The 25031-nt window shown below is 42.9% G+C and overlaps 1 protein-coding gene across 2 annotated transcripts in view; it reads right to left on the reverse strand.

Annotated features, from left to right (window-relative positions):
* Nucleotides 1–698: 698 nt before the first annotated feature.
* The window catches only part of CCDC85C (coiled-coil domain containing 85C), a 188952-nt gene continuing 164619 nt past the window's right edge, over nucleotides 699–25031 (reverse strand). For both annotated transcript variants that reach the window (XM_044436425.1, XM_044436424.1), the window contains 3 exons: nucleotides 16066–16161; nucleotides 11465–11563; nucleotides 699–7326 (listed from right to left, as the gene is read on the reverse strand). In XM_044436425.1, the coding sequence (XP_044292360.1) occupies nucleotides 7237–7326; nucleotides 11465–11563; nucleotides 16066–16161 (285 nt within the window). In that variant the 3' untranslated portion in view covers nucleotides 699–7236. The remainder of the gene's footprint in view (nucleotides 7327–11464; nucleotides 11564–16065; nucleotides 16162–25031) is intronic.

The following is a 25031-nucleotide window of genomic DNA, read 5'->3' on the forward strand; positions in this document are numbered from 1 at the left end:
CCAGCCTGGGTGGGACTGCCCCTTCTCTTCCTTGCTGCCTCCTGGTTTCCTGTATCTTCCATCTTCCCTGCTGGAGGAGACAGATCCTTCTTGCCAGAGCTCTGACTTGATCACCTACATATCAGGGCATTAACACTAGACTCTAGAGTCTAGAGGGAACTTTCTCTCAGTGCAAATCTATCTAAACTGATTTTTTGGTTGCCTATAAGAGTGGAGCCCACTGCATTGCCTTAGAGGTTTGGGATTTCAATTGCAAACACAGCACAGGTGGGAAACAGTTAAAGCACGCTGACACTCCATTCCATTGCAATTTTTTCTTTAAAGCCTGCACAGGATTGCTCTGCTACAGATTTGAAAGTGCCCCAAAGGATGGAAAGCAGTTAATAGCCCATGTGAAATAAGATGAGGGTAACATTCAGATGCAAGTTTCACCAGCATGAAGGTCATGATGATCTTTCTCCATCCAAACCAACTTTGTAAGTACACCTTTGGCTGGAATAAACCAGGATTATAAACATCAGGTTTAGCATAAATCATAATTTCATCCTGATCTGCAAACATTCTAATCCCAGTATAGTGTAATCCTAGCTGGATCTACTCAAACTATGTCCCAGAGTTCAGTGCAGCTTACTCCTGGGGAAGTGTGCCATAGGGTAGCTGTCTTCAGTTCAAAAAGAAGAATCCAGACATGTCACTGCTCACTTACAAAGAACATGTTTTATTTTCTTCAACTGAATGTATACACTATCACAATCTCTTACTTTAATTTTTACTAAAATATTTCAAATTAAGGTTTTACACACTTATCAAAAAATCTGCTCACATTTTCTCCCCATCCCCCCAAAAGCAAGGTGATTCAATAAAAGGTATAAATGTGTGCTAAGATCTAAAGACATCGCTTATATACATGAGCGCAGGTGCTAAATTCTTCCATTTCTATTTGTCAGTCATATACAGAAAATATAGTGGGGTTGTAAAATCACAGGTTTAACAGAAATCATAATTTCATATTGATTTCCCAAAGCAGCACAAATAGACTCTTTTCCCACATTATGAAAAATATACAATTTTATCACTTTACAGCCATGCACTATGTTTGAAAAAGATCAGTAGTACTTTTCCCCTCCACACACACCAGTTTTTAAAAAGTTTAAAGGTCACTTAAAAACACTGTGTTGGATCCAGATTTAGCCATACTTAGAACAGACCTACTAAAATTGGTGGGACATAAACTCACGGCTTAACTTATTGATCTCATTCAAAGCATGACTAAGTCCATGTTCAACCCAATGATTTTTTAAAATCGCTTTCATTTGGCTAAAAACATGCCTTTTTGAAACAAACTTGTGCTCTTTTTTGTTACAAAGGGACAAGGAGCACGATATTTTTTCTTACCACAATTTGCTCTTTTTTCCCTTAAAAGGGAAAATATTTCAATTGCTCAGAAATAAAGTGGCAGTACAGTGGAAGAGCCAAGAATACTTTTGTTCTGAACTTTCAAAGCATATTAAACTTCAGCCGAATGCTTGTTTTACGACAGAAGAGCATTCAAGATTTTCTGGTCGATTTTTGAATCCACCCTTCAGAAAGGGTTTCTGGTGCCCCGTTGTATCCATGTGCCCCTTTGCAGTCTTCTATTTAAGGGTCACCAAAAGCTGTCCAGTCCCAACTTAAAGATAAAGAACCCATAAATAGTTGGCACCTGGACAATAGATTGAACAGACAGGCACACACATCAGCGGGTCTTCCACTCCAGGGTGAGATGTACCATATTTCAATTAAATTATTTTAAAATTTGCATCCATATGCATAAATTAGCACATGCACATTTAATGCAAATTGGTACTCTCCTTTTTTGGTGATGCAGGTCTTTTTATTGGCAATTCATAAGTGTCCACTTAAACGTTTGCACCAACCCCATGGCTTTCCCCCATCTAAATTAGGTTATTGAAAGAAAGGAAGCTGGAGGAAAACAAGGAGTGGACTTCCGTACGGAAGCGACTGGTGAGCTCAGTTCTGGTACTGAAAACCTACATCTAGACCCAGAAAGTGCTCAGAAACACCCTACTCTTTAACTCTGTAGGTACATCTAATGCCCCTGGGTCTGTCTGCAGCATCCTGGAGTTCTAATAAGAGAAAATCAAAGCCAATCTGACAAGCCTGAAGTAGCTCCATTCGAACCCAGTTCTAAGGATATAAAAATCTGGAAATCACTGTCCACAGCAAACTGTAATGTTGAACTACGCATTTTAATGGGTGCTATTTGGGGAAAGGAGGGGTTGTTACTCCAGTTTAATATGCAATCTTTCAGGACATTTTCTCTTTCCACCTTAGTGTACTGTGTGCAACTTGCAATTAAAAAAATAATAGACAACTGAAACTTTAGCACCCAAGGCATACTGTAAAGTCATGGAGAGCACAGTCCTATTGCCCTGGGCCAGGTGCAACAGTGTTGCTCTCTACTGCTGCCGTGCCTCACAGGTATTTTCTCTAGAAGGCCATTTTTTACCATCTAGATTTAGTGCGGAGAGGCAGAGCGAAGGATGCCAGGGCACCAATTGGATTTGGTGTAAGTCCATAGACTCAGCCTCTTCTCCCTGTCCCAGCACACACTTTCTCCCTCTCCAAGGCCCAACTGCAACCTCGGGAACAGGGTAGCTGGCATGGTCTTTCTGAGCCAGTTGCAAAAGGGCAGGGCAGGGCAGGGCAGGGCAGGGCTTCAGTCTTTGGAGTCCCAGCTCTGAGATCACAAGACCTTGGAGCACTGTCTCTGAAGAATCCTACGGCCTCCCAGACAATGGTGGGAGGCCATAGGAGTGTGCCGAGTCTCCTTTTCCCCGCCAAGGAAGACGCTCATTTTAGCTCAGTTCAAGCTAAACATTTAGTAGCAATGAAGAACAATGAAACAAAAAACATATAGCACTACACCTGCAAACTCTATAACACATAAGTTGCATTTGGGCATACATTATATTTTCATCAATGAAAACAGAAGTTTTTTCTTTTTGCAAATATGACCATGGAGTTACAAACTATTTACTTTGGAGTACTTTGTAATTTATTTAATGTTATTTAGATAGGGCTAGTTGAATACATGTAATTTGTGCCATTCCCACTTCAGTGGTTTTACTTAAGCTGGTCCATCTTCTGATTTTATTTAATTATTTGGAAGAGGGTTCAGTTAATTCCCATGTCACAGTTTGGTTTTATAATAGATACTCCTCTTGTATTTATTTATTTATTTATTTATTTAAACAAATACACAAAATGTGGGTTCAATTTAGTGGTTTCCTTGGTTTGTTGGGTGCCCAAGCAATCAATGGACTGAGAAAAAAATCTAGTTGACCAAAACATCTGGACTGAGATCCCAAGAGACACACCCAAGAACTTCCAAATGTGTATTGCATGTGTCTGAATTTGCCATTTCAACTGCAACTGCTATTCTACTGCAAGCTGTCCAGGAAGGACTTTTGAATTTCCAGAGGCAGCTTTTCAGAGAATGTGAGGGACTGCAGGTGAACCAGGAATGAGAAAGCTCAGACATTCCAAATTATACAGGCGAAACTTTGCTCCAGCTCTTTAGTTATTTGCCCTTTCAAAGGCAGCACAGGCTGTGTCCAGTGCAGGCACAGACCAGACCAGAGCTGCTGCATTATGGCCCTTCAAAACCATGCCCTGTGCACATTTTGGATCCTGCTGGGTGCTTTATAACTTCTGAGCCTGTTTGCAGTGGTGCTCAGATCTGTGAAGAACAATCATTCAGTGTTTCCTGGCTCATTTCATGTTTCTCTTGGGGATGAAACACATCTGGCTAAGCAACTGCTTGAATTTATCAGCAGCACAGTGCCATGGTGGTATAAGCACTGCAGCCCATAAATTTTGCTCCTTATCACTTAAAAAGGCTTCACGCTATCCCAGGGATGGGTCACAGCTGCCATTAAAATGGTTTAGCAAATAGGTGGCTCAAAACAAGTCGATGTAAATCTTCGAACATCCAAAGGATACAGAGGAATAGAAGAGAGGAGAAGACAGTTGGGAAAGAATGCAATTGATGGGAAATAAAAATGAGAAAATCCAGGAATATTACAACAAAGCTAGTGATTTACAAACAATAAGTGGTTGGTGGACAACAGCACTGAACATGGCAGGTAAGAGGCATGGTTGCTTGCATCGCACTCTTGCCTCTAGAAAGCTAGTTGTGCAGAATTTGTTTTGATGCTGGTTCCAAAACCCCTGCAAAACCTGCTTGACCAACAGAGAGCTACCTCATGACTTGCAGCTCTGAGAAATTATTGTCTATCTCCGTCCAATTGAATCAGAATGAAATCTGTGGATGTTATAAGATCAGTTTTAAATTAAGTTCTCCTTCTGTGTCTTGGCTGGATTTGACTGGTTTGTATAAAGAGAAAGACATACAATAATTAAGGCTTGCTTTCAAGCACATCATTTACTGAAAGCTTTGCATTTGTCCCAGTAAGATGTCTGTTTGTGGGTTGTTGGGGCAAACTAGATAGAAGAGGAAGGAGGGTTTGCACTTGGGTTAGATCCAGATTTAGACATATTTAGAATGGACCCACTGAAATCAAAGGGACTTTGGTTGGTCCTGACTTTAAGGTCAAAAGTAAGACATATTTGTAAACAAAAAAGCAGGGAGCACGCTTGGGGTTGTTCCAGTCATATTTTTGTGGTATACGATCACTACTTGTCTCCAAATGTTTGGATACTTGCATTTTGCATCAGCATTTTATGTGTCACCCTCAGCAAACATGACACATCAATGTGCAGGCAGTAAAGTCATCTCTTGGAGGATTGTGTTGCCAAGGCTGAAGCACAAGAAGAAGCAATGGCCAATTGACACTGGCCTTCATACAGGAAGGTAACTTTAAAGGTGTGTGGAGAAGTTTCTGATTATCCAGTGGTTGAAGAGCAATGTGGGTACTTAAACAGATGACACTCTAAGAGAAACCAACAGAAATTCAGCCAACTAACTGAACCAGCTGTAAGTAGCTAAGCCAAAATTCTATGAGTCAAGGTCACAACAGCCGAAACTGTGACATCTTCAAACTAATTACAAATCTCAATGCAAATTTTCTGAGGGTATATGAATCCTCGTAAAAGTTCCTTCACACAAGTGAGAAGATTGCCAGTTGTGTGTTCTGCTGTACAAGTTAAGGAAATCAACAAATACCTAATGAGATGAGGTGGGATGGAGCCAGGATAGGCAATCAACATCTTTGGCAGGTTACAAAAGAGCTGCTTGATATAGTAATCGAATAGGCAAATAGCTTACCTGTAAATGTTGTTCTTCAAGTGGTCATCTATGCATCTCCTTCGACTGAACAGACTCCATGCGTGCAGAGCCCGTACGTGTGATGCGCAGAGACCACAAAGAAGAACCGAGCAAACCCATGTAATATGAAGCAGTTCCAAGGAGAGAGACTTGATTTGGTTGAGTGGTTGAATGAAAGCAGCATGTCTGAAGACAGACTTTCCTTTGGCCAGCTTGAATGGCTGCTGTTCTGGTCCCATTTTCAAAGAACCCATTCTGTGTGTTAGTTCGCTGAGAAGTGACTGTTGAGAATGATGGGACAGAACACACTGCGCCCACCACTCTTCCCATCATGTCAGCAAGCTAAATTATATGAAAGACTGAAGAAATGGACCTTTCTGTTTAATATTAAAAAGTCTGGGCAACACGGACAGTGCAGGGCCAGTCCACATGGATTTTTTTGCAACAAGACATTAACATCTGAATAAACACACACAGAAGCAAAAACAAACCTGGCAACACAGAAGCAAGTATTCCCACACGCAGGGGAGGGGCGATGCAAAGGAAGACCAGGCTGCTGAATCTTTTGGCTCTCTTGATGTTACTAGACTGCAACTCTCATCATCCCTTACCATTGGCCAGGTCTGGGGAGAACTGCAGCCCAAGAACAGCTGTAGGGCCACGGTTTCCCCTCTCATGTTTACAGTAGTGTGAATAGTGGTGTAGAACGTAAAATACTGGCAGGTACCACTGTACATACTGAACCAAGACCAATTCCAGTTCTGAGCAGCCTTTGAACAAGATTTGTTGGATGGGGGGCCCATTGGGTTGCCCATTTCCTCTCGATGCAAGCTGCAGCACCTCCCAGAAAGAGAGAGTAGGAAAGCTACAGAAGCTACCTCTCCTTCTTGTCACTGCTCACTCAGAGAGGGCAGATGACCTCGCAGCAACAGCGAGAAGGAAAGTAGGACACCTAGAAGTGCCTGGAATTGGCCATGGAACCCGGACAAGTGTGGCCTCATCAAGTAACCAACAAGGATAATCCTTGATACCTGCCCCAAGCCTGGTTCTCCTTTGCAACAATCACCCTGGTCACCATCCGTCATAGACCCAAGTTGCATTAAAGGCCCATGGTTCCCATGGTTGCCCAGTAACAGGGAAAGAGCATGGCAATGCAAGTTGTGTCTATACCCTTCAGGCAAGGGGCTCACCAGAACATGGAAGTTGCTGTAGGCTAGTCATTTGGAATACGTATCACATCCCCAGGATTCATGAATATTAGGCAGACCTGGAGGAAAATGAATATGCTTGGGGCCTATCACATTGAGAGGAGCCCACCAGCCAGGGGCTGTGGCTTATCAAGGCCCTGGCAGATTCATATCCATGGCTGGAGGATTTGCCTCTCCTCTTACAAGCCACACAGCAACCTGGAACTGGCCCTCAAAAAGTGTTCTTAATGCTAGGTAAACTATCTCTGATAGGACTAATTATCTCAAGTGGAAAGAAAGAAAGAAAGAAAGAAAGAAAGAAAGAAAGAAAGAAAGAAAGAAAGATGCAGGTTTCATGTTTTCCTTGGTATTTTCCAAAATCATGCTGCAAGGGGCTGCTGCACTGCGATGCATTAGCAGGACGAAGCAAAGGAGTTTAACTGCTCCATAGGCTAAGGTCCCCTGTTTCTTTGCCCTCCTAGAAATTCAGTCGGGTTCAGGTATTTCTAAATATGACCATCCAACAAAGCAGGTTTTCACTACAATACAAATGACACAAATTGGCCATTGGAGGACAGTTATTATTAACCCATGTAAAATTGTTCCGGTCCAGCCCAGCCTACAGACTAGGCCTTTAGCTGCCTCATTACACTATCAACAGCTACAGGAAAGTTGGAAAAATAGATAACCCTGGCAGCTAGAAGCAGAGAAGTCTGTTTCTCTCATTCTTTTCACTCCCAGTCTTGTGATGTGAGGTTCTTATAAGGGGCCCTTGAACTGGTTTCCCGAAAGATGCTGCCTGATCGAAGGTTTGGAGCTTGCGGCATCACCCAGTTTTCGCCAGACGACCTATGAGGCAAAGGGAAACACAGGTTACTGCTGGTAAACTAAAATTACAGTTTTAGTTGTAATAGTAAAAGAAGTACTATTACAGCTAAAGCAGTTGATTCCTGGCCACCTCATCCTGCCCCCACCATTGAGTTATGCAATTCCTCTTCTTGGCACTAGGTGGCCTCCGTCCCCCAAGATAATGTTTGTTGATGGATTAAAAGGGTTAATCTTATTAAAGCCTCTAGAAATTAAAAGCAGAGACATGCCTTAGGTAATGGTATCAAACTGGTAAATTAGGCTGAGAATTTGAGTTCAGTGCTAGGTCAGCTGCTGGCAAGCTTAAAGAACCCCTGTTCTCTTCGTTAAGCACCAGACTCCAAGTGGTGGTGGCCAAGGTGGGAGGGAAAATGTAGCTCCATCTCAGACGCATTACAGATGTATGAGTGCACTCACGTTCCGCCGGAACGTGAAGGGGTCTGCTCGTGGACAGAGCTTCTGCCTGATTTATTTATTTATTTATTTATTTTATTCCACTTCTCTGCTGCCCCATAACCCAAAGGTTCTCTGGGCAGCTTACAAGCACTGGAAACAGCATATGATACAGTTGATAAAACAATTAACCTCGATTTTTCAGGATCGATTCCTTACCACTGCACCACAGCTCACCGAACGTATCAGGGTTCCCCAGCCCTTTGCACAGCATGATCAGCAGGCCCGAGAGGCTGGCATGGAGAGGAGGACGTGGGGGACGCCTGGTTCTTTGGGCTTAGTTGCACATGCCTAAACGTGGCTCCGACCCCGTGAAGGTTAATGCAAAGCAGAAGCACAGCAAAGCTCTGTGGCTGGTTCCAGGTCCCTGTGCCTGCTGAGCGTGGGGCCTGGAACCACCCCTCTCCAGGAAGGCACCAGAGAAGCCATGTCCTTGGCTCAGCCTCCTCACTAGGTCTCCCAAGGATGAGGCAAGAGGGAGGCTGCTTTGCCAGGGCTGTGCCAATCCCGTGTTCAGACTGATAAACCCTCTGAACTCCAGGCTCAGGAAGCCACCCAAGCATGCTGTTGCATCACCTCTGATAAGGTATGTCTGGGGAGTCCATTTCAAAATGCAGTAAATGAGGAAGGTGCTGCAGCATTGCTTGGAAAGGTTTTATTGTAAATTCTGAGCTAACTTTTTAGACTGCTCAGACAACATTTTTGGGTTAAAGGCATCATTTGAGCCATGGTCCTTGAATTCCACCTGAAAGCTACCTATTTCAAAGGGCAGGTGAATTTCAGTGCCGGACAACCTTGAGCATCCCACAAAGTTTAAGGTCCCACAGGGGTCTAAACTGAGTCCTTGCAACACTGGATGCAGCACTTGGGGTACAAGAACCACCTGCTTTTCGTTTCCGACTAGTTTTTTGGGACAAGTCTTTGTTTTAACTCTTAGTGTGAGAAGAAAAAACCTTCCCATTTACCATGGTGAGCTTGAAGAAACAAACAGGGCTCCTTCATACATCGTGTTGCTGCCTCTGGCTATATGCCATGTGGCATCCCACAAACCCACAATATTCGCATTTACCAGTGTTCTTGGTTTTCCACCTTGCCAAAAGCTTCTACATTAGACCAACTCCCATAGGACAGTATGGAGTTACAACCCTAAATGCTACTTCAGCTGACCACAAGCTTCGTGTGATTATGCCCTTCAGCTTCTCCAAGCATGCTTGTGGGGATTTCTTTCATGGGAACAGGCCCACAATAGTGGGAGGGAACAGACACACAAACCGGAGTACTTTGAGACTAAGATTAAATCTTAACTGAACTTACTAGGGATTGGAAGCAGTGAGGCTTACTTCCAGATAGAATGGCAAGGGGCTGGGCTGCAGAGCTGTATCCGTACAAGCAACTTACTCATGAGGAGCACTTTTCACCCAATATAACATGGCTCCAAAGAAAACATGTACAGGAGCTATTGGAAATTCTGCTCACTCTGTGGAGCCTTTTTTGTTGTTGTTGTTGAAAGAAGACTCTGAATCACAAAGGTCTTCTTTTAAAAAAAACAAGCTCCTGTGTTGCTTTTGAATGTGTTAGATACAAAGCTTTAAAGCAGCATTGATCTCTTTAGATGGCAGCCCACAATTTTAGCAAACATAAAACACACAGGACTGAGCTATTCATTTCTGAGTATGCAAAGAAAGGTAGGTTGCTTACCTTTAACACTGTTCTTTGTGGTCACCTGTGCATCACACATATGCATGCACACAGAGCCCATATGTGGACAGGTGACCGTGAAGAAGAACTAATCTTTTCAATGAAGGAATTTCATTTCATACTCCCCTTGCATTACTCCAGCAAAAAAGTGAGAAACAGTTTTCTGCTACTCTTCCTCCCTCCCTCCCTCCCTTGTCCCTGTCTCAAGAGACAAGGAAATGCCACTTCTCTGTCATCTGCTTCCTCCTTCTTCCAGCAACACTGCAATTTAGTTTTACACAGAGTGACAGGAAGTGATTGCTGTGTGAGCTTTCTGTTGGTGACAACAGCCAAGACCTGAAGAGAAACAGATGTGCAGAGTGATAGCCATTGGCGACTCCACATCTGGCAGCTGGTGGGAAAGCAGAGAGGCACGGGCTTAAGAGCAACTTAGGAGAGGGATGGGGGTCTGCCAAGCCTTCACGAAAGGGCTAAGCCTGATTTCAGCCTGGACAGCAAAGCACTGGGATTTGAGCTGGTGCTTTTCCAGCTAGAAGTAGACTGTGAGGAAGACTGTGAGGCTCTTTTCCCTTTGGGAGTGAAAACACTGTTTTCTGCAGAGACATGCATTCCCTTGAGGGCATTCTGTGGGGGGAAGGCATGCCTGAGGGGGTGAGGCTGATGGCAAAACTGGGAAGGGGCACCCCTTCTCTTTCTCATTTGTGAGAGCCACCCCTTTTGCCTGGGTCTATATATTGCAATAGCCAATACTCAAGGATTTGCTATGAGTTGAGTATGAGTTATCATGAACCATGGCCTTGTGTTAAAACATGGGTTCTTGTGTTGTCTGAACCCAGCTGAGATGACAAAGCATGGTGAACAACCCACGATTCACAACCCAACAAGTCCATGTTTCAGGGACAACCCACATACAACCTTGAATGTGGGTTTTCATGTTGTCTGAAGTGGCTTTCTCCTTTTCTGCCATCCCCTCACACCTCTCTCTCTCTCTCTCTCTCTCTCTCTCTCTCTCTCTCTCTCTCTCTATCCTTTTTCTCACTCATTCCCTCATCTCTTCTATTCTTCTGCTACTCTCTCTTTCTTCCTTTTCTAGCTCACACTCTTCCTGGCATACCCTTCACTCTCTTTCTAACATCTCTCCATTTCAAAAATAGGCCATGGATGAGGAGCACACAGTGCTTGCCAGAGGTCGGAACTGGTGATTTAACGTGCCAGGTCCTTCTGTCATTGGCCAGTCCATGTCAACGCTTCCCCTGTCTTCACCTCTGCCCCCTGCCCTGCCCTTCTCCCCCCCCCCCCCCCCCCCCCCCCCCCCCCCTCAAACCCCCCCCCCCCCCCCCCCCCCCCCCCCCCCCCCCCCCGGCTCTCCCCAGCTACATTAAAACAGGCCTGGGGCTGCAGGCCTTCCGGGAGCACAGATTCCTACTTTTGCTCTACACCACAGATTTTAGTAGTTCTGGTATGGAATGTTTTATGAATTCTCATAATTTCCAGCATTTGAGATGGAAAGGAACCATAGCCCAGTACAAATACCCTCTGAAATCTGGGTACACGTATTTGAAGTGCACTAAAGGTCTTAGCCACTTACACACATCCAGGCGGACACAAGAATAGAAGTACAGGCTGTGTCCTACATACACTCAAGGCATAATCCTATGCAAGTTGAGACAGAGAAAAGGCCTGCAATTCCCTGCTACTCCCCTGCTTGCTGAGAGCTGTAGGCCCTTTTTGTCTCTAAATGTGTACAGGATTGTGCCTCTAACTGGGAGCTGGTCCTACTGAATGCAAGTTCTACTGTGGTGCATTGTCAGTAGCTTTGTGACACCGTTGTCTGCAGGCTGCAAAAACAGCAAGCAAAGAAGCCTGCACAAAGAGAACTGAGCCCCACAAGGCATTGGACAGCAGTGCTAACGCCACAATTGGGAGCAAATGGCTGAAATGCGAAACACGGTGAAAATGGATTCATTACATTGCACATTTCACGAACAATTGCTTTCTCCTTTTCACTCAGGTCTTCTTCATAGTTTTCCTGAATTTGTCTGTCCAAATTCTCATGGACTTCAAGGACCTACAGACAAACACAATGGACATGGAATTATAAAATGGCATCACACGACCAAATCACTAAAGCTGCAAATGATACAGCCTTTGTCCAGCTTTCTAGAAGGACAAACAAAGCAAAATGTCCGCATGCACACACACACACACACACACACACCACAAAAGGAAAGGGTGACATGGAAGTTACACTCTGCCAGCAAAATGTTATAGAGTGCCATCTAAATCTTTCATCCACATATATCAGCTAAGCAGTTAGTATTGTGGGATTTCCAGAAAGGCACACAGACCGCGAACTAAACTCCGCAACTAAACGTACAAAAGTTCAGTGGGTCCTCAGCAGTTCCTGCCCATACAGCTGTGAAGCCATATGGCTCCTAACATAGAAGAACGGAGCATCAGTCGAGATCACTAAATGTGGTGTCCCAGGACTGCAATCCTCAACCAAGTTCAAAGCCCACAGTTAGGGTAATGGAAATCACGGAACAAAAAAGTAATGGAATACTGAGGGGCTGTGAGCAATAAGCCCCATCAATATGCAACTCCTTTGAATATGAATGGAGAGCCAGTGTGGCATAGTGCTCACAGCAATGGACCGGACGCAGGAAATCTGAGCTCTAGCCCCTCCTAAGCCAAGAGACTCACTGGGTGACGTTGGGACAGTCATGGACTCTCAGCCCAACCTACCTCACAGGGTTGTTGTGAGGATAAATTGGAGAGGAAGAGAATGCTGTAAGCCACCCTGGGTTCCTTGCAGGTGGGGAAAGTTGACTATAAATGCAATGCAACATTATATCTCAGCCCCTTTCATTTCACTTGTGGCAATCATGTGTGCGCTGCAGTTCTTGGATTTTGGGGCAGAGTCTGTTGTTACTTGCCTTCAAGTACTGTCTATTTGGATTTTATCCCATGTGCAACATGTACATGTACACTCAGTAACAAAACTTGGGCAAGACTTTTGAATGCATATTAAATCCAGTACTTTGATTATAGCAACTGTGTGTTGCTTGGACTGGATCTGAGTCACAGCTGTTGTTTTCACTTGCAAACCCATCTCTCCTTAGGGGTTATGTCCAACTGAATGTAGTGAAATTTACTTCTGAGTAGTCATGCATCAGCTTGCACAGACTGGCTGGGCACACCAGCAATTTGACTCAGTTTCTCCTGCTCCAAATTATGTCCGTATAAGTAGCCACAGCAAATCCCTTCCAACAGATGACAGTAAAAAGAGGGGCCCGTTGAGTAGTTAGGGAAGGGCCCGGCCTCCAGATCCTTCATTTGGATCCCCAGATATGCAGGAGACCATCTGCTCCACCACCCTGTTCTCCTGGAGTTCTTGCTGAAATAAAGAGTCAGGGCCCTGGGTCACCCGGCTTTTACCTCCAGGTATTTCATCTCTTCTTGCCCTCTTCCCTTGAGTCTTCTCTTTTGAGGGTAGCTTTGCCCTCCTCTCCCCTAACCATATATCCATTTTTACCAATAGGACCATCCTTTGGAGACTAGGTCCTTTAAAGACACACACACAGAAATACTCTAGAGCAGTGATTCCCAAAGTGGGCAGTACTTTGGGAATCGTTGTTGCCCAAGAGAAAAAGGGGGCAGCATCTCAAAAAAGTGTGGGGACTGTGCTTTAGAACATGTGTTTCAGATCCTTGAAAGGAAAAAGGTGGGATAATAATACTCCTAATAATAGGTAAACCAACACAGGCAAAAACTGCAGACTGAGTCCCAGACTGTTTTGATACCTAGTGCTGCCCCTGGCTGCAGGTTAGAGGCAGAATATGCAGAATGTCCTCCTCTGATTCCCTCATCCCCTGGCTAACAAAGACCTCTGTTTGGAGACCACTTGCCAGTCAGAAGAGGGGCAAGCTGGGGGTTGTAGGATTTCTTTCTGCCCAAATGTGTACAGGACTGCACTCCAAATCTCAGACTTTAAAAAAAAATAACAAAACACTGCAACCCAAAGAAACCTCATGCACGTTATAATCCAGAGTGAAAAATCCTATTGTTTTTTCCTTGATGGGACACCACTGCAATGAATTTTGCTTAGTCTGGTTCATATGCACAAAGTTCTGTGTAAAATTACATAAATGCTTAATCAGGTGAGATGTTTTTCAGAGCTAAATTTTACTTTCCATTGAAGCTCTGCAGATTGACCGCTCATAACCAGAGTGATGCTGCTTTTTTTCCCTGCTGTGTGTTTAAAGTCTTGGTTATAAAAGTAGGTCATTCTCTTAGGGCCCTTAACCTACTTTAAAAACTGCATTACCCACTAACTTAGCTGACATACTTTGGACTAATGGCAAGTTTGCATGACTGCGTGGCTTTGCTTAAATTAATTCAATCCATCTGCTTTTCTTTTTCAAGGAAGAGAGGAATACAAGCGGAAGCAAGAGGGATTGCATGGCTAGCAAATAAAACTAGATCTCTGATGAAAAGTTAAGAATTAATTATTGATCCCATGGGATGCAGACCATGGAAACGACTCATTTGGCCCTCCTATGCTTGTGATACTCAGCAGCCTGGATAATCAAATCTCAATGCGCAGCCCCAGAAGCACTGGGTGTCTGGACAGGGTAAATGTGCAGAGCTAGCCGGGGTGACTTAATTAACAATCGCCTGTAATCCAGGCTGATCTCCATCATGCTTTTCTGCCAGCGTGAAACTCCAGTAAGCTGAAAGTGTGGTCTGCCATTGAGAACTGGTGCTGTAACAGCTGCAGGAAAAAGGGACTCTTTTGGCCAACATTTTGGTGGCAAGACTGATTTTTGGCCTCTAAATTAAGCTATTTTTATGGCTAGCACCATTACAGCACCAAATTTCAGTGGTGAGGCAAAATGCAAGGCCAGCTGCATGTTACCCATCCTTCCTTTAGCAGTTGCAAGACACTCAGCAGTGAAAGTTTTCAATGCAATGCAACATTAGAGGCCTGGCGATTCAAAGCAGAATTCTGGATCTGGGAGAAAAAAGCTGGTTCGAGCAGCTGACTAAGCTCTGTCTTGGGATTGCTGCACATACTCATATCCTGAAAGATTATCCATATGCCCTAGGGACTGGTGCATTACAAAGGGCTTTTGAAGCGCATTGAGACTTCTAATAATGAAAACTATGGTCCTTGGGGGGTGATACAGATACATCTATATAATGCTTCAGCTCTGCACACATGGGTGTACAAGTCAGAAGATTTGGTTCACAATGATTTTGATTGCCTCCAACAGAAGGTTTTTTAAGGTGAGACTGAAGAATGCAATTTTTTCTGGGTGACCAAACAACAAGGGTTAGTTATGCAGGTTCTCTCAGAGAAACCCAATATGATCAAAAATATAAAATAAGCCTCTTTCAACAAGATCAGAAATTGTAAAGATAAGCCTGGGGGCAGATGTTTTGACACAGATGTCCTAAAAGGAAGTGTGTGGCCATGTACAAAAAGTAACTGATGGTTTCCTGCTATGATATTTTCTGTTACTAATCATTACAAAAAGCTTAAACGTATAAATTCACTGAGCATGATGACTGCAGCAGCTGGTCCTGATGGGAGATGGGCTCCCTCTATGTTGTTAGCATGCACCTACAATAGTCTTTTTAAAAAATACAACACAACACGCTGGTGTGGTCTGCCTCTCTCACAGTCAGACAACGAACAAGAGCAAGCTTTCGGTCCTCAACAAGACTGTTTTCTCTCTACTGCCATTGCAAAATTCCTTAGGGCAGCACTCCACATTTCAACTGCTGTGAGAAATTCCAGGTTTTCACCAATCTTGCTGGGAATCCAAAAATCAAGGCAGATGTGCAGGATGGAAAAATAGCTTTCTCAGACAGAAAGTCATCATTCAGCCACAAAAAAGAGGGCTTTTTCACAAATCTCTCCCTGCTTTTGAAACATCCTCCTCAGATGAAATTTGCCTTTGTACTTTTTGTAATCTTTGTGACTCTTGTCTAACATATTTTTATTTGTTCAGATATGGATACCCAACACACAACTTAGCTGTGGACTGCCTAAGAGGATGGAATCCTGTCTAAAGTAATAGCACCCTAGCTAACAGGCATCCTTAGGCAATATGATGCATTGATTGCCTGTTTGCTGGTAGGACCACGGGAAACTGGCTTTTCCTAAAGCAACAGAAAATGAGCCCAAATGCTTGTTTACAGAATGCAACAGGCCAGCAGAATTCTTAGAGGTGAGCTGTGCTGACCTGCCTTGTTCCAGAAATGGCTCATCACCAGTGTGCTAACTACATGTTGAATCAGTACCAGATCTTCCTAGTGCAACAGAATCAGCTCAGTGAGGGAGCATACAGAAGCTCCACATTCCCTGTCTGGCATTTTCAGCCCTGGAGAGTGGCTGCCAGTCAGTGAGGGTGACACTGATGTAGGTGGACCAAGGATCAGAGTAAGACAGCGTCCTCTGCTGTGTCTCCTCAGTGCAGGCTCCTCAGTGTCCTTCCTTGGGATCTTCCCCTCTTGGGCCAGAACACAAAGCATGGCTTGCTAAGCACAAAGATGCAGATTTACCTTCATAGCATGCACCACTGCTTCAGGTTTCTGGCTTAGGGGAACATAACCCACAGCAGGAGAAGCAGCAAGATCCGGAGTCATGCGGACAGGGCCCTGTGGAAACAACAATAAGGAATGCAAACACTTGTAAGAAGATGGATAAATAGAGAGAAAGGCAGGTCAGTATGTTGTCCCTTCTGGCTACTTCCATCCTGGTAGCGCCACCCCACTTTCTCCACCTGGTACTTACTTACTTACTTACTTACTTATTAAAACATTTCTATGCCGCCCCATTCGCCGAAGCCTCGGGGTGGCTCACAACATGAAGTAAAATACAAAAATAACAATATAAAAATAACAATATAAAATAAGTAACAATATAAAATAAGTCGCCCTGGCCAGATAAAATAAGCAAATACTGTTAACAATTAAAATGACGCTTAAATAAAAATAAACTTATTGGACTCCAACACTCAGTATCCTCCAGCCAGCACATCTGGAGGGCACAGACTGGGGAACTCTGCTCTATCCAATCCACGCCCCTCAGCTGTGGAATTACAACCTCCACTTTGCGGGTGGGTGGAGAGGGATTCTGTGTGCACGTGTCCATGCTGCACTGTTCCGTCAGCACTGGTGGATCAGTGACCCGGGCCTAATGAAATAGCTGAAGCGGGACTTTCTTTGGAAAAAGCTTCCTTACTACTTGCACAACCATTGGAGTTTTGGTTGTTGAAAGTCTATCTTGACAGTTTCTGCTACAAAGCCCACCTGGTGGACTTGGGTAAGGCATTCTTTCTCAATCTGATTTTCCCACAATATTGGAAGAATCCTGTGATGCAGCATGTTGGAAAGGTTAAGGTGTCAGAGTAGGGCCAGAGAGACCTACGCTGAGATCTATGCTTAGCCATTAAGAGCAGGTGACTTTGGGTCAGTCAACTGACAATTGTCATAGCCTAGCCTTCCTCTTAGGGCTGTTGCAGGGAATTAAAAAAATATATTGGGAGAAGACGGACATGTATCACTGGGCATGGAAATCTAACTTTTGTGGGGCCTTTTTATAACATTCTTGTCCTCCAGGACCTTTCCCGTTTGTCAGCCTTTTTTGCAGGCTTGTTTAGAGTAAGGAAAATCTGGTATTTAATTTTAAATTGTGCCAGGGGAGGAGAAAAATTCCACTGTGCTATAGTTGTATCACAGAGTTACCTTGTGCTTGGAGCAAAGAAATACAAACCCCTGGAAAAAGCCACCTGGAAAGGATGCATTTTTTCTCCACAACAAAAATGGAAGATGAAACCTCTTTACAGAAGCAGGTTAAACCCTTCATGAAAACAAAACCAGAGTCTGAACTTTTAAGGGGCTACAGCAATTGGTTTCAGGACCACAGACAGCTCCTTTAATGGCCAGCCTGAACCCTGGAGTGGATGTCCCACTTCCCTAACAACAGAGCCACCAGCTGTTGCTGACAAGCTGTGAATTGAATTGCAGATATAAGAATAGAGCAGAGCAGAGTCATACCCAACTGTTATTCACCACAAGAATTTCTAGAAGAGAGAACTCGTGTGGTGCAGTGGACTGGGACTCAGGAGATGTGGGTTCTAGTCCCTACTCAGCCATGAAGCTCAGTGAGTGACTCTGGGCCAGTCCCTGCCTAACCTACCTCCTTAGCCTAACCTACCTCCCAGGGTTCTTGTTGTAAGGGTTAAATAGAAAGGAGAACATTGTGAGCAGCTTTGGTGTTCTTGCAAGAGGAAGCAAGGTGGGAAATCAGTGCATAACAACAACAACAAATATTAATAATACTATTACAATAATATACTCCTCCTCCTCCTCCTCCTCCCTTGCTTAGTGGTTTCTAGCCCGTTCCCACTGAAGGAAAATATCTATTTACAAGCTGGAGATCACCAGAGCATTATACCAAGCATTACATGGGTCCAGTTCTGCTTTTTCCCATTTCATTTTTATGGTGCATTTCCAAAATAAAACCACAACCAAAACTAAAAAAAAGAAATAAATTAAAATAAACGGTTACAATGAAATTTGAGTGCACTATTACAAAGACCATCTATTCGAATAGATGATATGCCATCATATATTTACAAATAGCATAATATATTACTGTGATTAGGAATAAATATGCATAGACTTCAATAAAGACAGCTCAGGTATCCATGCTTCTGTCCCTTTGTAAATTATGCCTACAATCCACCTGTTCAAGAATCAAAAGCTTCATGAAAGTCCTCCACTCCTTGTGTGGTTGAAGGTTTTGCCCTTCCAGTGTTGTAATATTAGTCCAGGCCAGTATTGTTGCCACTGAGTGGTGGGGGCTGTCCAGGTTACAAGCAGGAGCTGTCCCTACTGCATAGAGTTGCCAGCGATCAAACCAGGGGCCTTCTGCCTTCTAAATACATATATAGAAGGTTATATTTTAAAGTGCTGATTTCTCAAGCCAAATAAATATAGACACGAGCAGACTGCTTTTCCCTCCAAAAGGAAAAGAAGGTGAAAGTATTTGAGATCACAGAGATGGCATCTTGCCTTGCTGAAGCAAATCAGCCTTGTTTTTGTTTTTAAGGCCTAAAACCCATCAGCTCCTCTGTGCATGGACAGAGTGTCTCCCCTTCTGAGTGTCAGCAGCTTCTTAAAACACCAAAACCTCTATGTGGCCTGTCTAGCAGTTCTCAGAGGGATTTGTTGTTCAAAAATATTCTTACAGAAATACGGGAAATATCATAATATAACATTTAAAATCTTTTTTCCTCTAGCAATTGGCCAAGAGTTTAAAATTCTGCCTAGACTATTACAATTCTGCACTGTTAGCAAACTTTATACATCCCCAACCCCCATGCCCAATTCTTCCATGTCATTTCCTAATTCAAACACTAGATATGCAGGAACTAAGTAAGCGCCAAATGCACACACATTTCCCAGTAGATGCTCAGCCTTTTCAACAGGAAATTCCACTTCTGAAGGGGTTAATTGGGAGCAAAGGGGAGCAAGAAGGAGAATGTGTAATCCTTTCCTGTCCACTTTTCTCAACCCTCAATTGCTTTTGCCCTCCAAAAGCTTCCCTGATATTTTCTGATCCTCAAAGTCCCCTGAAATGGCTTTTCCCATTTAAAAAGGACCAGATGACCAATACACGTTTTTATGTAGCTTAGCCTATGGTGAAAGGAAACATTTCTCTAGGCATACTAAGAGAGTTTTTCAACCCTAGAAACATTTTAACGCAGAGAGCTGCTTAGAGTGCTGTAACTTTACTAGGAAACTACATCTCACTGACACGAGATGGGGAAGCGAGGAGCAGATCAGCAACATGGCAAGAGTCTTGAAAGACGATCAAGCAACCTTCAGGTAAATTTATGAACCCCAAAGTTCAGCAGCTCAGCAGAGCTCATTTCCAAAATGTTCAATTTCGCCCCTTGCCATTTGACAAGCAACTGAAAAGACAAAAATACTGCTTTTGTACCAAGGAACCTGAGTAGCCAACCAGCCCAATGTGCACTTGGGAGATTGGCAATCCTTTGCAAGGTATCTCCTAAACATGGCAAGCTACAATGCCCTTATTCAGTAAGACACCCCTTTCTGCCTCTGTGACTTGTATGTTTGCATTGTACCATTCAGCAAAACCAACAATGGATTCATTGAAAAACTCAATATTTTGCCTTCACATTCTTTGGCAAAACAAAGCAAGATTATCCTGTTGGGCTCTGAAGGTAAATCCTGATGACAGAGTAGTATGTATCATTGCAGATAATTAAGGTGCTAGTTATACAGTGCACAGAGCTCTGTAGTCTTTTTTTAATATCAAAACAATAATAACCCTTATCTTAGAATTTCAAAATTGCAGAGTTGTCACTGTGAATTCACTGTGCCCTGAATTTATCCCTCATGCTTCTTATTCAAATTTACTTTCCTACTCAGCAACATGTAGATCAGAGAATGGCTCATTTCAGGTGCAATGGGAAACTATGGTTTCCCACTACATAAACAAGTTGCAGCAAGTTTTTGGCACCTTCTTCCTCTTTTCCAGGCATTACAAGATCTACTTTCAAATAAACCTAGTACATTTGAAATCAGGAAACTATGATTTGTTTAAACTATGTTTATCAGAGCTAAGCCAGGATCAAACCATAGTTTTGAACCCTAGGTTATTCTAAAACCATGATTTAAACAAACTAAAGTTCCTTGAGGTCAAATATGAGGAGGAGCTGTGGTTGTTAAACCGAGACTCTTCTGTTCTGTTCCAGAAAATACAAGGAGGAAATAAGCATGCCCAGGTTGATGAGCACCTGAAAAAAATTTCTTGTACAATGTGAATGGGCAACAGAGACTTGACTAAAAAATTATCCATGCCACTGTCAAGCAATGTTGTAAAAGGAGCATCAGAGTGCAGAAGGATCTGAGCCATAATTTAGAACCTGTCATGCAGCCTCAAGATGGAAAGAAAATACGGTGAATCAAGAACACTGAACCAAAAGAGCAGGTTGCAATACAAAACTTAATAATCCCTGGCCTAAAGCATTTTCAGAACTGTGAGACTTAGAGAAGCATTACACAACAAGAAGAGGACATGCCTATTTTAGGTGCACTTTAAACAAATTAACCAAACTGAAATAGGAAGAGGTACTTGCTTTCAGATTCAGGCCATACTTAGGAATTAGACCAAAGGTGTCATGCCTGAAATTAAGTTTGTTTATTTCACAAATTAGGCCTAATTTATATGAGCTCTACTTACAAAGGTATAAGGGAGCCTTATGGCTAATGGGGCAGGATAAAAATCAAATCAATAAATAAAGGCACTTTGTGATACCTTGGAGTAATACAGTATGGCCAAACACAGAATATATATACTTCTTGCAAGCACTCCTATGCCTAGTGCTGAAATATGGGATAATATTCTATCTGTTTCAACACTAACCATGATCAATATTAATCAAGGTAATCTTTTCAACTAATGTTTAGAAGCTGATTTGTAAGTCATAAAGTTAATTCTGCTTATCGGTAGCCCTTGTGAGTGCTGGTTAACAGATTGTTAGCGTTATGTTTGGCCAAGAGAGATGGATAAAGGCTCTGAAATTACTGAAACATTTCTCTTCCTCCATGGCAATTATAGGTCATTGCTTCTCTCTTACACAATTGTTTAAAAGTAGCTACAAGATTTTAAAAAAAGATTAACTAACTATTAAGCAAGAAAACCATTTAAAAAGGGAGTTTTTTCTTTTAAACTTTAGGCTGAAGAAAAGGAAAACTCTAATGAACAACATTTCCTTAATTTCTGCTCTGAGTCTTGAATATGATTGCACAGTATCAGTTTGCCTTCCTGACCCAGACTTGCTGAGCATGTACAGCCACTTCTTGTATTAATTGTCCTTCAAATATATTAATTAGGTTCCAAGCAAGAGCAAAAGCTTTAAGGGAAGGGTTTGCTTTAGGAGATGTACTTGTTGTCTCATGAGGTCAGGTGTGCACAACCTGCCAAGTGCTACTGCTGCTATTTTGGTGGCCCTCTTGCAATGTTTAAATCATGCCAGAAGCAAGCAGAGTTGTAGAGGTGACACTTAATGGGTGTAAAACCAAATTCAGAAGTAATTTCAGTATTGAAAAAGAAGGCAACAAGAGGCTGTATGATAGTGAACACAGGCACTAATGTAAATTACCATAGTGAGGGACTGGGACTCAAGCAACCTGGGTTCTCAGCCATGGAACCAACTGGGTGACTTTGAGCAAGTCCCAGACTCTCAGGCCAACCTACATCACAAAGTTGTTGTTGTTGTGGGGATAAGATTGAGAGCAGGAGGCAGGGAATGATGAAGGCCATTTTGAGTTCTTTTGTAAGGCAAGATATAAATCTAATGAATGAATGAATGAATGAATGAATAAATAAATAAATAAATAAATAAAATTAAGTGGCTCTAGCATAACAGACCTCCGCTGCAATGCCAAAATGTTTAGCTGCTGTGATGGAATTCCCCAAAAATCCATCACAGCTTTCACTATTGGTGTTGAGCCAGAGGTCTTTTTGCTAAAGCATCGTAATGTAGGTTAGTGCTTGTGCTGATCTGAATCATACCCAGTATATGAATATTAGAGTGCTGCAGAAATAGTATTAATCAGGAAGGTTGGTGACATTCCTGGAGCTGATTTGTGGTGTGGTACAAAATGCATCTGACTTGGCTGGGAAAATGAACTGCTTAACAGAGTTCAAACAGGGGGTTCAGAAGGGTAAGTTTTTATGGGAGCTGGAGAAGGGTATCTAGGCTGGACTACAACCCCATTACCCTGAGGAAAAATTCTGAGACTAACATCATACTTGAATATGTATATATGAATGGTGCTTTGAGTCATGTATTGAATTGAGATACATATATATGAATTGAGTTATGTGTATATCAATTGTGCAGAAGAAGAAGAAAAGGAGGACTAAGTATGGGATGGATTGACTCCATAAAGGAAGACACAGCCTCGAATGTACAAGAGCTGGGTAGGGCTGTCATGGGTAGGACATTTTGCAGGGCTGTTGTTCATGGGGTGGCTGTAAGTTGGAGATGACTTGATGGCACATAACAACAATATATGGATTGTATGTAAGTTCTTCTAGTTGTGGTTTGTGTAGAATTTTTCCCTGCCTATGTTTTTCTATGATCCATTGTCTCCTGTGTCATCCTCTGGAAAGCCACACAGCTCCTTAAAACTCATGGACTGTGGATGCATTTTTCACTGTGAAAGACAAAAGGAGCAATGCTCAGTGGCAGAAATACCCCAAGGCTTAGTTTTTGGCAGGCAGGGCTTAAAGCCAGTGTGAAGTATTGCTTAGTGTTGGTCTGGAACTAAGGAGATCTGATTTCTAGTCCCTGCAGAGATTTCCTAGGTAACTTTAGGCCAGTCACTGATTTTCAACCTAACCTTCCTCACAGAGTTGTCATGAAGATAAAATGAAAAGGAGGTGGATTATTTGAGCTACCTTGGCTGCTTGCAAGAGGAAAAAAGCAGGATATAAATGTAAGAAAGAATAAGAAGAACAAGAATAGAACCTGTGCAGGTATTTTGGTTCCACCTCTTTTGCCTTTGGTCCCATCCATCACTGGAATGTCATTATTGTTGCTTTTGTTGTTATATTTAATATCTATACTGCCCATCACTAAAGTTCTCTGGGCAGTTTCCAACAATCCAAAAACCAGGTGACAAAACAAAGTGGCTCTTGGGTTAAAGAGAACCCTAATCTAAAAGCATATTTGATAACAGGGATACAAAAGGTCAAAGGTGTAAGAGAGTCATTATACGGCTAGTGAGACCATTAATACAAAGTGAAATATATTAAATAAATATGCAGGTTCATTAAGGATCCTGACATGGTGAAACCATAATGGGAAGCCACGTTGTTACCAGCACCACTACCAGAGGTGATATGGTGTGACATCTAAGTAGTCAGAGTTGATGACACTTTTACATTTGACTGGAAGGCTGTTGGAAGTGTGAGGGTAGGAAAATTCCCCTCATGCTGGAAGGAAAAATGCAGACAACTGGCTCACCACAGGTTACATTCACACCACCGTGAGTTACCACTGGGTAAATGACTGTCTGACTTCACCTGGCACATGGCCAACCATCTTCAAGGTCACACAGGAGAAATCTGGGACAAAGCACCAAGAACCACCCAAATATTTAAAGCCTTTAGCTACTTATCCTGCACTGAAAGTTTTTAATAACAATCTACATCTACCTCCTTATCATACGCTTTCAAAAGTCAGAATATTAAAAACCACTCAATGTGAATCAAAAGCTTCAAAATATCCAAGCATTCAGCTCAAACTGCCACTTAATTTTGATCTTTCCCCCTTGTCCTTCTTTGCTATCTCCTTTCCCCTTCCCTGAAGTGCATTAGTTTCTATGGAAACAAACATGAGTATATGCAACACTTAGCTGCATCCATCAGTGCCATATAAAAGTCAGTTTAGCCCAAGGGTGGGGCAGAAGTTAGATCTGAATCTACTGGTAGATTGCTGTGTGATTCACTTTAAATTGGCAGGGACTTGTAATGCCCAATTTTATGACAGCAGCAGCAAGAAAACGATTCCCTCAACTTCAAACAAAGACAACCTGGAGTATTTTGTTTACAAGGTCTCTGAGGTCCATTCAGTTTGGATACCCTAAAGTAATTCCTGGGCTCAGAAAGTTCCATGGATTTGTCTGTTGTGCTTCAGGATCTCAGGAGTCTAAACAAAGAACAAATTAGGTCCTGAAATCCTGAATTGTGTCCACTATCCTTGCTTTAGATAATGGTACGAGGAATGTTTAGGGACTACCTGATGTGGTGGGAACATGGGTGTGTGGACCAGCTAAATGTCACAAGGAAATATGTTTGTATGTAAACTAGAGGGCAATGGTTCATTCACCTGGTACGTGAAATGCCTGTATTTTGGCTCCCAAAATACCCAGCACCCCAAAGCTTTCCTGGATTAGCCAGCAATACATCCTTCTTTCTTCTAAATGATAAGACAATGCAGGACAGGAATCCAGGGGGCAGTGGTGGACTAAAGTCCCCAGAAACATTCTACACCCTTTTCAGGAGCATTAATGCTTTTCAAAAACAAATGTCTGGTCCATTTTAGTTCTGGAAAAATATGCAGTGTGAGAGCCAGCGGAGCGTAGTGGTTAGTGTGATAGCCTGGGGACCTGGGAGATCCCAGTTCTAGTCCCCACTCAGCCATGGAGCTCACTGGGTAACTTTTGGCCATTCAATCTGAGCCTATCCCACCTCACAGGTTTGTTGTGGGAAGGAGAAACTGGAGTGGAGGAATATGCAGGCCGCCTTGGTGTCCTTGCAAGAGAAGAAAAGGTGGAATAGAAATGCAGTATTATAATAATTCAGGATAAATAAGTTCAGGAAGAAACTGGGGCAGGTTTTCAGTGTTCTGGTCAAAAGGTGCACAAGGTTCTGGTATGATATCATTTGGGGGGGAAATCATTCAAATATTCAAATAGTG

Source organism: Varanus komodoensis, unplaced genomic scaffold, assembly GCF_004798865.1.
Source record: "Varanus komodoensis strain SLA01 unplaced genomic scaffold, ASM479886v1 scaffold3, whole genome shotgun sequence".
NCBI classification, from domain to species: domain Eukaryota; kingdom Metazoa; phylum Chordata; class Lepidosauria; order Squamata; family Varanidae; genus Varanus; species Varanus komodoensis.